General features: G+C 42.9%; 2 protein-coding genes across 14 annotated transcripts in view; one reads left to right on the top strand and one right to left on the bottom strand.

The window, feature by feature from the left end:
* Positions 1–3,224, top strand: part of Adcy7 (adenylate cyclase 7) — a 58,211-nt gene extending 54,987 nt beyond the window's left edge. For all 11 annotated transcript variants that reach the window (XM_031340775.1, XM_031340772.1, XM_031340769.1 and 8 more), the window contains 2 exons: positions 629–753; positions 926–3,224. In XM_031340775.1, coding sequence (XP_031196635.1) covers positions 629–753; positions 926–1,072 — 272 coding nt within the window. In that variant the 3' untranslated portion in view covers positions 1,073–3,224. The remainder of the gene's footprint in view (positions 1–628; positions 754–925) is intronic.
* A 2,017-nt stretch (positions 3,225–5,241) lies between these two features.
* The window catches only part of Brd7 (bromodomain containing 7), a 30,825-nt gene continuing 21,217 nt past the window's right edge, over positions 5,242–14,849 (bottom strand). The window contains exons 12-17 of one of the 3 annotated variants that reach the window (XM_031340779.1): positions 12,453–12,564; positions 10,099–10,155; positions 7,047–7,158; positions 6,666–6,809; positions 5,782–5,925; positions 5,242–5,474 (exon numbers count right to left, since the gene is read on the bottom strand). In XM_031340779.1, the coding sequence (XP_031196639.1) occupies positions 5,419–5,474; positions 5,782–5,925; positions 6,666–6,809; positions 7,047–7,158; positions 10,099–10,155; positions 12,453–12,564 (625 nt within the window). In that variant the 3' untranslated portion in view covers positions 5,242–5,418. Of the gene's footprint in view, positions 5,475–5,579; positions 5,600–5,701; positions 5,926–6,665; positions 6,810–7,046; positions 7,159–10,098; positions 10,156–12,452; positions 12,565–14,849 lie in introns of those variants that run through there. The other 2 variants (XM_031340780.1, XM_031340778.1) reach the window with 2 other exon arrangements.

A 14,849-nucleotide genomic window follows, 5' to 3' on the forward strand; every position in this document is an offset into this window, starting at 1 on the left:
CCCAACGCCAGGGTTACAGGTGTGTATTGTCACACTTTTTACATGGGGTGCTAGGGAATCCAACTCAGGTCCTTATTTTTGTGTGACAAACTGAGCTACCTCCCCAACCTTTTTTGACGTTGCCAATTTTTATTCAACAATTTAAAACTACATTTGGTGTGACATACACAGTGCTCGTGTGGCGATCAGCGAACAACTTACAGGAGTTGGTTCTCTTTCCACCTTGTGGGTTCTGGGAATTCAACTCAGGTCATCAGACTTGGTGGTATCTTTACCAGCCACTAACCCCTACCTTTAAATTTTGTAATAATATATAACTATATAAATGCAGGGCCAAAATTATGGCTGCGAATAAATGATCTTAGAATACAGAGAATAAAACAAATTTATTAAATCTAGCCACTCATAGTTAACTTTAAGGGTAGGCACCTAAAGCCTATTTATTTTTGCTAAAGGGGAAATGTGCAGATAGTAGGTAAGAACCAATGAGCCTGGAGTATGGACAAGACAGCTGTGGCCTTTCATGCCTTGGAGAGAACAGTTCCAAAGAAACCCCCGCAGCGCTGTTACCTCTTTCTGTGGGCTCCCTCAATATCACTATAAATGGCTAACTATAAACTGTCTTAAGGGATAAACCATGGGCCTGTGATTGCTGGAGTGATTGGAGCACGGAAGCCTCAGTATGACATCTGGGGAAACACAGTCAATGTTGCCAGCCGCATGGAGAGCACCGGAGAGCTTGGGAAAATCCAGGTAAAAGTCCATTGGGAAGGACTGACTCGGGGGGAGGGGGGGAAGACATCCCCAGAGGAGGTATCCTGCTCTAGGACCTGGCCCTGGCCATCGTTGTCAGGAATACACAACAGACACACTGCTTGTTAGCCATCCCTTTCCTCTCTGAAGACAGGGCTCTTTTTCATTTTAGGTTACCGAAGAGACATGCACCATCCTCCAGGGACTAGGATATTCTTGTGAGTGCCGTGGGCTGATCAACGTCAAAGGCAAAGGGGAGCTGAGGACTTACTTTGTATGCACAGACACTGCCAAGTTTCAAGGACTGGGGCTAAACTGAGGTGCCTTGTGGTCAGTCTCCTTCCCCGAGGGAGCCAAGAATGTAGCACCATGCCTGCTGCAGATGGCTGTGTGGCTTCTCTGGACTTGCACTACAGGATGGCTCTGACCTGTGCATCAGATTCTGTTTGAAGCAGCTACTACGTTGTACACAGAGGCTCTGTGCTTCAGCCTCTACAGTTCCAAACTAGCCAGGCCACTGGTCTACTTCAGGCTGTGTTCATTTCTAGGGTGCTGGGAAGAGAATTTAATGCATGACCAAGATAGACATCCACCTTGGTGGCCAGTGAACAGCATACACAGGGAGACAAAACTCCTACTGGCTACAGGAGACTCAGCCAGGCTGTCTAGCATGGGTTGATGCTCTCCCTTCCTCCCATCAAATCTACCATGGGATGTTATTCTCTCAATTAGGCATTCTGGTTGAAAACTGCAAACTGGTGGGTAGTCTCAAAACTACCAGTAGAAAGAATGTATGATCAACACTTGTCCCTTTTTACCATCTCTGGCTTATGTTTGAAATGGACATGTCATAAACGGGAGTTTTATCTTTACTACTGACTCTCAGACGCTAGACAAAGATCTCCTTTCTAGTGTATTTTCTTGTTAACCATGGACTACATGTAAATAGGACTGCTGTCTAGTGTCAGTTTATAGGATCAGCTTGGCTGCAGGGACAGAGTTCTGAGGAATGGGGCTCATAGCAGCAGCAAAGCTTTGAATTTGCAATCAAGCATTTTTTTTTGATGCAAGTCTTTTGGGACAAGGCTCAGGAAGTTGAAAGTCTAGAAATGAAGTATGATGTTTCAGTTCTGTCTGCACTTTATTTATTTTGGAGACAGGGTCAGCCTAGGTTGGTCTCAAACTTCTAACCTCTCCTTTCAGTCTCCAGAGTGCTTCAATTACAGATGTGCACTATTTCCAGCTCTGTTCTGTGGGAATGCCTGTACAGACAGGCTTGGACAACTTGTACCCCTTACCTTTTCTCCAGTCTTCTGAGCTGACTGCAGAGCTTCAAGTACAACCTACTTGGCAGGAACATGTGTTTGGGCCCCTGGCCTGTGAACTGAGCCCCTTAACAAATGCCAAGTTCTTATGCAGATGAGTCAAGGCAAAAGCCAGCTTTGTGAGATGGTGTCTTACTGTGCTTTAGCTCCAGACCATTCCAAGTGTGAGATGACCAAACACCCTACTCCTTTTTGGAAATGACTTCACTGCCACAGAACGTCACTACATCATGGTATTCTTAGCTAGCAGTCACCAAGGAACCTCGGAGTCTCCAAATGATATGAGTGCTGCAGACAGGGTGCTAACCAGCCAGGTTTACCGAGGACGTTAGTCCAAGGCTGAGTAGTCAGGGATGCAGAGGGGAGAGATAGGACCTGTTTGCTGTGCCGTGTCCTCTGGAGCTTTATCAGCCTGGGAAAGAAGGGCTGGTTTTAGTTTGCACAAAGGAATTTAGTAGTGGTCAGGGCTTCCCAGCAAGGCACCTCTGGGGAGTAAAGTTCCTAGTGACACCCACAATGCCCTTCAGACAGAGCAGGAATGAGCTTCCCCAGGCTGACACATTTCTACTCTTACAACAGCCAAGTTACTTTTTCCCTCCAGCAACAGAAATCTTAGCTTGAGTTTAAAAGTAATTGGCTGCCATTCATGCATTGTTTCTTTTCAACTGAAGCACTGTGCTAGGAGTATTTTAAGTTATTGTTCAGGTCATAAGAGTGTAACTGACAAAAAAAATCACTTGGGACTTATGTACACACACTTGGTTTCTGCTTTCCAAGTTATTTCTCCACAGGTGTCTTGTTTTATCATAGAAACTTTATTTTTTTTTAAAGCCCTTCTGTGGGTCAAGGATTCGTTTCAGGATCTCTACTAAATTGGCCTTCACTGACTACAGACAGTAATACCCACCAAGTCTTCTGATTTATTTAAAGACACTTCCTGACAAAAAGTGATTACTTCTGTGTACTTCATGGATAACAGGTCAATGCTCTGAGTGGGTACAAGCAAGTAACTATGGTTTGTTCTGTATGTTTAATATTTATAGGTTGCTAACATTTGCTTCAGTGTTCTGTTTTGTTTTCATAAATTCTGAGTGCCTGGCTCCTTTTTATATGTTCAACCAAAAATTAAAAAAAACCTGAATGTTCTAAGGTGTTTTGAATCAAATTATTTCTGGGTCTTCAGGAACTGACTTGTGCCAAGTATATCTAATGGTAAGGAATGGGTTAAATATCTGACCGGCTCCTATAACCCAGGCTGTCCTCAAATCTCCAACTCCCAATCTTCCTGTCTCTCTTCCTAGAATGCTAGGGTTTGACATGCGTTATCTTGCTTCTGCTAGCTTCAAGCTAGCTGCCCTATGGATTTCCAGGGATTCTCTGGTGTCTACTTCCCACCTTTCTATAGGGGTGCAGAGATTATAGACATATATGCTACTACATTCAGCTTTGTACTTGGGTTCTGGTGATCCAAACTCAGGCTGTCAGGTTTGCATAAGCACTTCAGTGACTGAGCGCCACCCTCCAGCCACCACCCCAGCTTTCCATGGCTAGTTTGTACGGTGCAGAGGATTAGACCAATGCTGGGCAAGCACTCTATCAACAGACCTACGCTGCTCAGCCCCTACACTGTAGAGACTAAAATCAGAATCTAAAAAGACTTGATATAAACATACTTGCATTGATTTATTTTATTAGCATATCTGTCTACAAAAGGATCATCCTGTAATTTCTGGAGAGAAACAACTTTTCTTTATTGTCCCTGCTTAATATTAATTTCAAATCAAGAAGACAGATATGTCTTTCTGTCTAGATGTTTTGCAGACAGGCTCTGTAAAAGGGTGATACACCTGTTCACTAAACTAGGTTGTATCTACCTGAAATATTTATTTTAAAATCACATGTGTGCATGTGGCTATGTGTACATAGTAGCAGGGCTTGCAGAGGAGGTCAGATGTATGAAGTTCCCTGAATTGGAACTTATAAGTGGTTTTGAGCAATGTGGGTGTGGAGAACTCAAGTCCAGTCCTCTGCAAGGGCAATGTGTGCTCTTAACTGCTGGGCTTGCTCTCCTGTGGTCTCCCTCTCTCTCTCTCTTTTTTTTTTTTTGAGGCAAGGTCTCATAATATAGCTCAGCCGGACTCAAATTCAAATTCATGGCAATCCTCCTGTCTTGGTCACTGAGGCTTGCTTTTTAAATAGGTTATATTCAGGAAAACTATCATTCATCTCAGCCTAGGGACATGTGATATAAGGGGACATATCCGATGGTCTCCTACCTAATGTGCTTGGTCACTTGACCTGTGTATTTCAGAAAAGGGAAATGATTCAGGGGCACAAATGAAACAGGTGGCCTTTGAAAAACTGAGCAGGAGCAAGCTCTATATTAAACTCTATAGACTCTGATGTTTCTAAGGGTGATTTGGCTCATCTTATTTGGCTCATCCTTTTGCTATTGCTCCAAATAACTGGGAAAAACAGAAAGAAGGAAAAGAAAATACACTAGACATGTTTTATCACCATCAATCTCCTAGGAGACCCAGCAGCTAATAACCATGAATGAGGACACCATTCCCATCAGGCACAGAGAGGGGAAGCATAGTGGGAAACTTTTAACATTACTTTCATGGTGTGATGCTAGAAAGTCTAAGTGGAGAAAACTATGCTTAAAAAGCTGGGCCTCAGCCAGTGAGATGGTTTAGTGAATAAAAAAAGCATTTTCTGAGAAGTCTGATGTCCTGAGTTCAATCCGTGGAATCCACAACGGAAGCAGAAAGCCAGTTCCTAAAAGTTGTCCTAACCTAGGTGGTATACACCTTTAATCCTAGGATTCAGGAGAGAGGCAGGCAGACCTTTTAGCCAGCCTGGTCTATAGCAGCAGCCAGACCATCATTAGTGGCAGTCTGAAAGGCTATCAGGATGCTATGCTTTTAAGGCTACCTTCTGAATGTCATTTAGATGGGCTCTGGTAGGGCAGAGCTTAGAACTAGCTGCTTATAATCGCTCCAATGAGAGTGGTAAATATGAAAAATTGGGGAACTACTCTTTTTGAGGACCTGGTTCTTTGAAAGATGACCATGAAAGGGCTGGAGTGTGTCTAGATGTCTATCCTCAGAACCAAGTCAGAGTAAGGCAAAGGGCAATTCAGCTGACACGCCAGCGAGCCTCACAGTCCCAGGTTCAGCTTTATTTCCTAATACAAGTCCAATCTTTGGAACATTAAAAGGAACTGTTCCAAAGCTTAATTAAAACACAATTTACAAATAGTTAATATCTTCTGAAAAGCACCTCCAAGTTCAGAATGAAAAACTATGTACACAATAGAGTCAAATACCAGGCGAGTTCAGCGCTCGTCAGGCCCACACTCAGCAGTGCTGGTCTCCTTAGGTTCTTCACACTCTGAAGGAAGAAGACAGCACTCAGCATGGTGTCCCACTGCTGCCAGCCCTGATGCCACTCACAGCCAAGGAGAACTGGCATTAAGTCATCACAGCAGCTTTGACAGTGGGTCAACTCTATTCATTCTTTAAACAAGATGGAAAGAAAACTAGAAGATGCCAAGGTAAAGCCCATTACTTTGTATGCTAATCTCAAAAATTAAATCAAACAAATCAAACCAGACAAGAGTTCTCAATGGTATCTTAAGGAAAAGGGTCAATTTCCCTTTTATTCACAAAAGTCTCACCCACATAAATAGGGCACCTACCTCCTGTCAAATCTACGAAGCTGTTTCCCACGATGGGGGAAGGAACAGAAATCCCCATTGCTTTTCGGACTCCGTGTATGCTTACGACATCACCTGGAGTCACTTGCTGTGTGAGTTCTTTAAGGTTATTGGTTACTTGTTCAGCTGGGAAAGACAGGGGGAAAAGCTCAAGGTACTGAAGTGGTTCCTATAGTCATTTTTTTCCCCTCGTTCTTTTGGTTTTTTTTCAAGACAGGTTTTTCTGTGTAGCCCTGGCTGTCGCTGAACTCAAAGATCCACCTGTCTCTACCTCTCAAGCTGGGATCAAAGGTGTGTGGCCACCACTACCCTGCAACATTCTTTCTTCTTTTAAAGAGTCTTGCTATATAGCTCTGGCTGGCTGTAGATTCACAGCAATTCTCCTGCTTCAGCTGCACAAGGGCTCTAAGCCACTTAGATGTGTGCACGTATGCAGTGTTATCTGTGGTATATATTTGTGAGCACATGCACATGGATGCTAACAGTCAATGAGAGTTATCTTCTTGGTTGGTCTCCATCTTCTGCTGTGAGGCAGGCTCTCCCACTGACAGCTAGACGGGGCAGTAAGCTCCAGGGACCTGCCTATTCCCACCTCACCGAGGTCAGAGATGCATGTCACTGTGCTTTCACACATGGGCATCTGAACTCAGGCTCTCATGCTTTCTGGCAAACACTTGACTGACTGAGCCAACTACCTAGCCCCTGATAATTAAAAAAAGGAAAGTCCTAAAGAACTGTGAATGTATAAATTCAGGAATATTCACAGAATATATTCATGGTGTGGTACTTTACAGCACTGCTACTTTCTGAAGTCTTTCTTCATGCTCCCAGCCCTGTTCTACCTCCCGCCACTGGGACAAACATACCAAGGTACATTTCTCTGTAGGAAGGACCCAAGAGACAGATCATATTGGGAGGAGGCCTAGTGCTCAGCCGCTCATTCTGTGCCTCCTGGAGCTCCCTGAGCAACCTTGTCGTCTCATCAAGCTTCCTCTGGAACACCTCAGCCTCTGTGTGGTAAGAAAAAGACACTGAAGAAAACCAAGGCAACCTGTGTTTATCTATGGTTCCAGGCTCTGCTATGGTTAGCTTCTACTCCAATTGAGGTCAATTGTGTTATTAGTCGCTGAACCAAGCTGGCCAAGATTTTCCTGCAGCAAACATTAGGTTAATCAGGGTTGACATGGCAGCAAGTCTACCTGCCCATGGTGGACAGTTTCCAACAACCTGTGGTCCCGGACACTCACCTTCGGAGTCAAAGACTTCAGCTGGAGCACCAAAGTTTGTTACTGCCTGCAGTGCTGTGAGCCTGTCCTGAGCGCTGGACTCTAAACGCCCTGCTGGCTCTATTTGTGTAATCTGCTTCAACAGGAAAAAAAGTTACTTATTTGAGTTTGCTAAACCATGGCAGTGCCAAGTAAAAATCAGTATGATGGCTGTGCTTACAAGCAAAGTCATTCCACCTAGTCACCTTACAGCCATAATTTTGGTTATGTCTTCCAAGAACTCTTTTAAAATGCTGTTCTCAAATCTTGGCCAAAAAAAGCGTCCGTAAGTCCACACTTCTCTGTAATGACATGACAGCTTATGCAATTTGCATCACTCGATTCATATGCCAACCATCCTGAAGATGAAGTACTAAGAGCCCGTCCCTATCTAAACTGTTACTTGATTTTGGTGACCATAGAAATGCCTGTTTCAGAAGTCAATGTCTCAGACCAGCCTGCACTTGCTGTTTGCACTTCTATATATAGATCTATAGTATTAGCAGCTCCCTGGCCTACCTCAAGCCCCAAAGCTTGGTCACCAGCACTGCACAAGAGAACAAAGTCTTATTTTTGGAATTATAGGACTCAGAGTTTCCATAACATCAATACAACTTTTAAGGAATGCATCACCCGATTAACAAGTAACCAAAAGTTCATGGTTCCATTTCTACTTGGGTCCTGACGGCACCTCACGGCCTTCACATGGTTGAAGAGCGTGCAGCGCAGAAAGTGTAGACTTGGGATTTACCATTGCAGCTGAACCCCTACAACTCTCTATTCAACAGTCTTTCTTACTGGATTTCCTTTTCTGTTCTTTCATTAAACAAAAGATCTTGTTTGGATGCTCTTTTCTGAAGATGGTATGTCTACCTCAGCACCACCTACTTTATCTGGATCTCATATCACAAGTTTTCCTTCCTTCAGTTAAAGCTTGGTTTGAGTCTATCCTATCTTAAACATCCCTGTACAGCCTAGTGTCCTCAGGTTTTGAAACTCACCAAGGTCTAGCCTTTGCCCCTACCATTTTACTGAGACTGCCCTGGTCACGGTTATGACCGACACTTCCAAGGGCCCCTCACTGGGTTTATTTGCAAATTCCAATCTTGCTGAACTTGTTTCATTTCTGCTAACCATCCTTTCATGGGACACATACATTATTCAACTTTGGACTTCTCTAAGGTTCTATGCTTCGATCTTTTCCATGCTAACCCTGTAGAGTTTCACTTGTATGGCTGAAATAAAATTAATTTTGTATTACACCTGCCAGATTCACACCAAGACTTTGGACTTCCAGGCCCATAACTCCAGTAAAGTTCCCCAAACACTTGCCAAAACAGAAACTCTCTGGGTGTCTTCTCTCGGAAGTATGCCCCTTGCCCTGCACATTCCCCCACCTCACCCACCAGGCCTGCCATTGCTCTATTGTGTTTCTCCTTTGTAGTGCCGAGGAGCCTTTTCTTCTGGGTTATTTCCCCAATTCAGATTCTCTTCCTTTATATTGATAGGCTAAGTTATTTTTTGCTTAAGACAGTCTTTTTCTTAAACAAAACAACAGCCAGGAGTGGTGGTGCACAGCTTTAATCCCAGCACCCTGGAGGCAAAGGCAGGCCGATAGTTCAAGGCCAGTCTGGTCTACAGAGTGAGTTCCAGGACAGCCAGGAACTGAGAAACCATGCCTGGAAAAAAACTAAACCAAACCAAGCCAATCAACCCTCCTAAAAACAAACCACCAAACCAGTGTCTACGTAGCCCTCTCTGTCCCATCTAGAACTCATTATATAGACCAAGCGGGCCTTGCACTCACAGAGACCCACCTGCCTTTGCCTCCCAAGTGCTGGCATCAAAAGCATGCATCACTGTACCCTAAGTCCTACAGCTTTTTAACAGTCCTTCTCTTTATAATCTATCACAGCAGCCTACCTTTTATCTTCCAAGAAACATTTCAGCATTTTAGCACTGCACATCATAGGGTTTCCACCTATTCAATCTCATTACCTTTTTGGAACCCTGGGTCACTTGCTTTCTGAGCTCACTGTGCATGTGCCCAGCCTACTGGGAGAGTAAATGTTTCTTCATCTTGTCAGGTTTGGTTTTGCTCCTGAGAGAAATGAGCTCCCCAACCTTGAGTATGCATGCTAGGCAGTTACACTGTGGTAATAACTCTGGGCTCCCTTTAAATTCTTGTCTACTACATGAGCTACTTATAAACTCAAATTATATCTTTTACTCCACATGATACTCAATTAATATATTTTTTATAAAAACATTTTGTGTGTGTGTGTGTGTATGAGAGAGACAGAGACAGAGAGACAGAGAGAGAAAGAGAAAAAGGGAGAGAGAGAGAGAGAGAGAGAGAGAGAGAGAGAGAGAGAGAGAGAGAGAGAGAGAGAAAGAGAGGGAGAGAGAGAGAGAGAGAAGTACTCACACTACAGCACATATGGTATTTGGAAATACAGAGAATTTCTGTGCAGTCATTTCTCTCCTTCCACCTCTCTATAGTGTGGTGGTTTGAATAGGTTTGGCCCCTGTAAACTCATGTTTTTGAATGCTTGGCCCATGAGTAGTAGTAGTAGTAGTATTAGGAGATGTGGCCTTGTTGGAGGAAGTGTCACTGTAGACTTTGAGGTCTCATATATATGCTCAAGTCTGGCCAGTATGATCCAGCCTCCTCCTGGCTGCCTGTGTGATAGTCTCCTTTTCATGGCCTTTGGATCAATATGTAGAGCTCTTGGTCCTCCAGCACCATGTCTACCAGCATGCTTCTCACCAGGAGAATGAACTAAGCTTCTGAAACTGTAATCCAGTCCCACTTAAATGTTTGCCTTTATAAGAGCTGCCTTGGTCATGGTGTCTCTTCATAGCCATAGAAACCCTAACTAAGACCTATAGACTCCAGGATTGAGCTGTTCCCAGGCTTGTGTGACAAGCATCTACCTGCTGAGCCATCTCATCTCACCAACCCCAAGTAATACTGCCTAATCATTTAGGTCTCTCAAACTTATTCTCCATTTAAAGAATAAATTATAAGCACCTCTGCTTCTTTTGCTGTGTCCAATGCTCTGGTCTGGCCTTCATCTTCAGGGGATGACTGTATGGATAAAGGAAAACTTTTATGTAAATAGTATATGCAAATATCAAGGTAAATAGAAAACTTAACTTTGTGGCAAGAGAAATGAAGTATACTGAAGTATATGGAAAATAAGGATATATGCACTTTAAATGATTTATTTATTTTAAGTGCATTAGCGTTTTGCCTGCATGTATGTCAGGGTGAAGTGTTGAATCATTCAGAGCTGTAGTTACAGACAGCTGTAAGCTTCCATGTGGGTGTTGGGAACTGAACCTGGGTCCTGAAAGAGTGGCCAGTGTTCTTACCTGCTGAGCCATCTTTCCAGATGCCAAATATATTTTAAAACCAAAATTAATTAATATAATTAGCATTTTGAGGTTTTTTTTTTTAATTTTTGTTTTTGTATATGAGTACACCATAGCTGTCTTCAGACACACCAGAAGAGGGCGTCAGATCCCATTACAGATGACTGTGAGCCACCATGTGGTTGCTAGAAATTGAACTTAGGACCTCTGGAAGAGCAACCAGTGCTTTTAACTGCTGAGCCATCTTTCCAGCCCCCAAGTGTATTTTTAAACCATAATATAATTATTAGCATTCTCGGTTGTTGTGAGTTGCTAGTAATGCTAAGATTCATGCCTGATTATACATAGCCAACTGTAGTGGTACATGCCTATAAACTAGACCCAGCCAACTGTAGTGGTACATGTATATAAATTAGCAACTGGAGGCTCAGGCAGAAGTATCATGAGTTTGAAGCTAGCTTGGCCTACACAGACCCGATCTCCAAAATAATTAGTTTTAAAAGAATACTGTTATATATTTAAGATACTTGGTAAATAGTATATACATGCCCAAATATATAGTCTTTCAAACACATTGAATCTTTGACAAGGATAGGAAGAAACTTTAAAGAAGCAATATTCTCTGACAGTAGAGGCTTACTATAAAGTAAACACACACTACAAAATGTACACGATCCCCCATGATTTTATGCACATTAGTGTAATATAATTCACACATAAAAAGAAATACATCCAGTCAGGTGGTGGTGGTAAAGCACACCTTTAATGCCAGCACTTGGGAGGCAGAACCAGGCAGATTTCTGAGAATTTGAGGTCAGCCTGGTCTATAAAGTGAGTTTCAGGACTGTTACACAGAGAAATCCTGTGGGGTGCAGGAGGGAGAAGAAACATCATGGACATCAATAAAAGTGTTTCCTCCTTTTGGAAGGTGTATACTCTGATTTAGACCATTTCCAATTTCTAAAAATTGTAAGCCATATATTTTTATATGTGTAACTCTTGTCTTACTTTGTAGGATATATTTTGAGAAGAGAAACTGCTAGTTCAAAGGACAGAAAGACCACATTTTAAATATATTACTACTGTCACCAAATCAAAGCAATTTGATCTTAGTTAACTATTAATTTGAATTAGCAGAGTGGAAGGATTAAGTATGCTTAATTTTGAACAGATGAAAAAGTTAGTATTTTTTAGGCTCAAGTAGTTCATGTGGTAGGATTTTGAAGCAGAAGCCACTTGACTAGGCTTGCTAAGACACCCATGGAACCATCACCAGCTGTACAGTTCAGACAGGGGCTAAGGCACTGGGGTCATGGCCACCATGAAGTTATGACTTCCAGGGCTGCCTGAGAGCACTTGCTCCTGCAGAGGCCTTAGGTGTGATCACTAGTCCTTACACGGCAGCTCACAACCATCTGTAACTGAAGTTCTAGGGGATCTAACAGGTATGCATGTAGGCAGGCGAAACACATTCATATACATTAAAGAAATCTAAAAATTAAAAAAAAAAAAAAAAGACTTCCAAGACTCCTCTATTTTGGTCACAGAACAATCTAGACACCAGAATTCCTCTACATCAGCAGGAAATGTTTCTTGGTTCTAGTCTCATCTGAATGATTCCAGATTATAAACAGTCCTGAACTCAACTAGAGAGTTCACAAGTATTGATAAAAGATGCAACAGGGAAGGTTTTTCTTTCTGAGGCTCCCAATGCATTGCTATCATGCACAACAAGGAAAAGCACATTCCCCATTCTGTTAGCCAGCTTCATTCCCAGCTCAGGAATTCTGAGTCTTACCAAAATTAGTAGAGAATGGCCACATTCTAGCTCTCTTGGATCCTGACAGCTGACTTATTTCTTTCCTCTCATTGTTCTCCACCCACGGCAGGCTGTCCTTTCCAGGGAATGGAGTTCAGCTGTCACACTGGCTAATCCCTGGTCTCAAACACTGAATGTCTAGCACTTCAAAGCCATTTATAAACCGCCTGTTTCTTGAGCAGTGTGCTTACCATGTCCAAGTCCTGCAGGCTCCTGGAATGTCCTCCTTTTGTTAGAACATCCAGTAAACTATCTGCCATAACATACGGGTAATCTTGGCACGTGGCCAAAAACTCAGAGATGCTGAAAAAAGAGTTGGAAAAATCACTTCTATAGAAGTAGTCTTCATGGCTTGTCCCTACTAGAGCCAACTCTTCCTATTAGATGCCCTTAGTTTATAACCATACTATAAAATATGTTCTGTTCAGAAACATTGCACCTGTATACTTACCAGTGATTAATTATCACCATGAAAGAACACACACACACATACACATAATGAAGCAAAAGTGCAATGTTCCTGAGGATCCTCTGAAGAAAGCAAGGATGTCAGCAACAGGTCTTCTTGCCAGTTCCCCCTAATATTCTCACTCACCTTAGGATTTTCATATGTATCAAAACTTCCAAAATCATACTCTTGTTTGCATAAACAGGCATCACAAGCTTAAATGTCAGCTACTTTCCCCAAGTGCTGTTCTAAAATCACCTTCCTTTCAGTAAACTGAAAACCCTACTATCATCCCAACTTCTTTTACCCTCCAGTTAAATAATAGCCAGTAACCTACCAATTACTAACCACAATGGTTACTTCCCTGCTCTACTTGTTCATGCCCTGGTTTCTGCCCTAGTAGCCCAAGCTTTGTGTAATTGCCAGATTGGTCACTTCAGAATCACAAGCCACATGGGTCACTATTCTGTGTGCCATTGAACAGCTCCAGACACACTGAGTACACCAAGTCCTCATAGCAATCACTTCTCATAGTGACTCTTGCGACCACTGCTTTCCCCTCCAACCTGTTCTGCTCCTTACAGCTCCTCCTGATGCTCTTGGCTGGGTCAGGCCAGCATTCAATTCAGGTCCCTTGCTTAGCCAGGATGCCCTTTCAGAGAGAACACTGCTGGTTCCCTTTCCTGTCACTTTCCTGACCCCAGCATTACCTCTCCCTGGCCCTCTTTGTCTTGCTCCAAAGCTCTGTCACTATGGAATTCCTAGTGCCTAGAATAATGTCTGGCACAGAGAGGCATACACTGCTGATTTGTGGACTGTCTCAATGAGTAATCTAGAAGGAACGTGCCCCATTTTATACAGTCTAAGGATAAGAAGTCCTCAATCTGAAACCACAGCCAGTCTCTAAGTTAAGGAACCTCATCTAGAAACAACACATTATATACTAACATGTGAGAGATCAGAGTTAAATGCATCCCCTCTCAATATAAGTAAACAAAACTCAAAACAACAAAACTCCCAAACCAGGGGACTAGCTAATCTACTGGATAAAATTCTTGAGCACAATAATAGTTAAGAAGGTACCAGTGCCAAGAAGAGAAATTTCAGGCTCAGTGTCTGATCCCAGGTCACAGTCCTGGTAAACTGAGACAGCATCTCACAGAAACTGAGCAGATACAAAGTATCTGAAGAGAAATAGAGACCCTCAAGACAAGTAAAAGGAATGGCTGAAGGAACCACTAGGTGTGCTGGGTACACTACAGCCAAACTGTCCTGTACCTGGGATGCTTTAGAAACTAAGCCATCACATTCTATATTTCAAGACTGAGGGAAAATGCTTTGTGAGTTCTTTAGTGAATCAAGACTGAAACATAACTGACATGCAATGTCTTACAATAGAAGAAGCTCCTGAACTTGAATATCAGGAACACCTTTAAAAAGGTTTATCTGAGCCGAGCAGTGATGGCGCATGCCTTTAATCCCAGCACTTGGGAGGCAGAGGCAGGTGAATTTCTGAGTTCAAGGCCAGCCTGGTCTACAGAGTGCGTTCCAGGACAGCCAGGACTACACAGAGAAGCCCTGTCCTGAAAAATCAAAACCAAACCAAACCAACCAAACCAAACCAAACCAAAAGAAAAAAAAAAAAAGAAAGAAAAAAGAAAAAGGTTTTTCTGTAGCCAGGCATGGTGGCATATACTTTTAATCCTAGCACTCTGGAGGCTGAGGCAACCAGATCTCTGGGTTTTAGGTCAATTTGGTCTACAGAGTATGTAGTCAAGGCTACAGTAAAACTGTTTTTAAAAAACAACAAAAACCTCCAAACACCACCCACATCTCCTACCTCCTGCAAAACAAAACAAAACAAAACACAAACAACAAACAAAACAAAAAAGAAAATTGAGAACCTGGATTTGACCCACAATGCAGGTGACAAGTGTCTGTAACTCCAGTCCCAGGGAATCTGATGCCCTTTTCTGTCCACCTCTGTAGATTTATCTTTTACTCTCCTGTAGTACTTTTCATCCCTGAGGCTTACTGCCTCTTGTCTGCTAACCTAGGCCCAGTCCCGGAAGCTTCTAGCCTCCATAGAATGTTTTCGGCCTCTGAGACTCACTGCTGAATAACCTCAGCCTTCTTGTTC

This window comes from Mastomys coucha, unplaced genomic scaffold (assembly GCF_008632895.1).
Source record: "Mastomys coucha isolate ucsf_1 unplaced genomic scaffold, UCSF_Mcou_1 pScaffold22, whole genome shotgun sequence".
Lineage (NCBI taxonomy): Eukaryota > Metazoa > Chordata > Mammalia > Rodentia > Muridae > Mastomys > Mastomys coucha.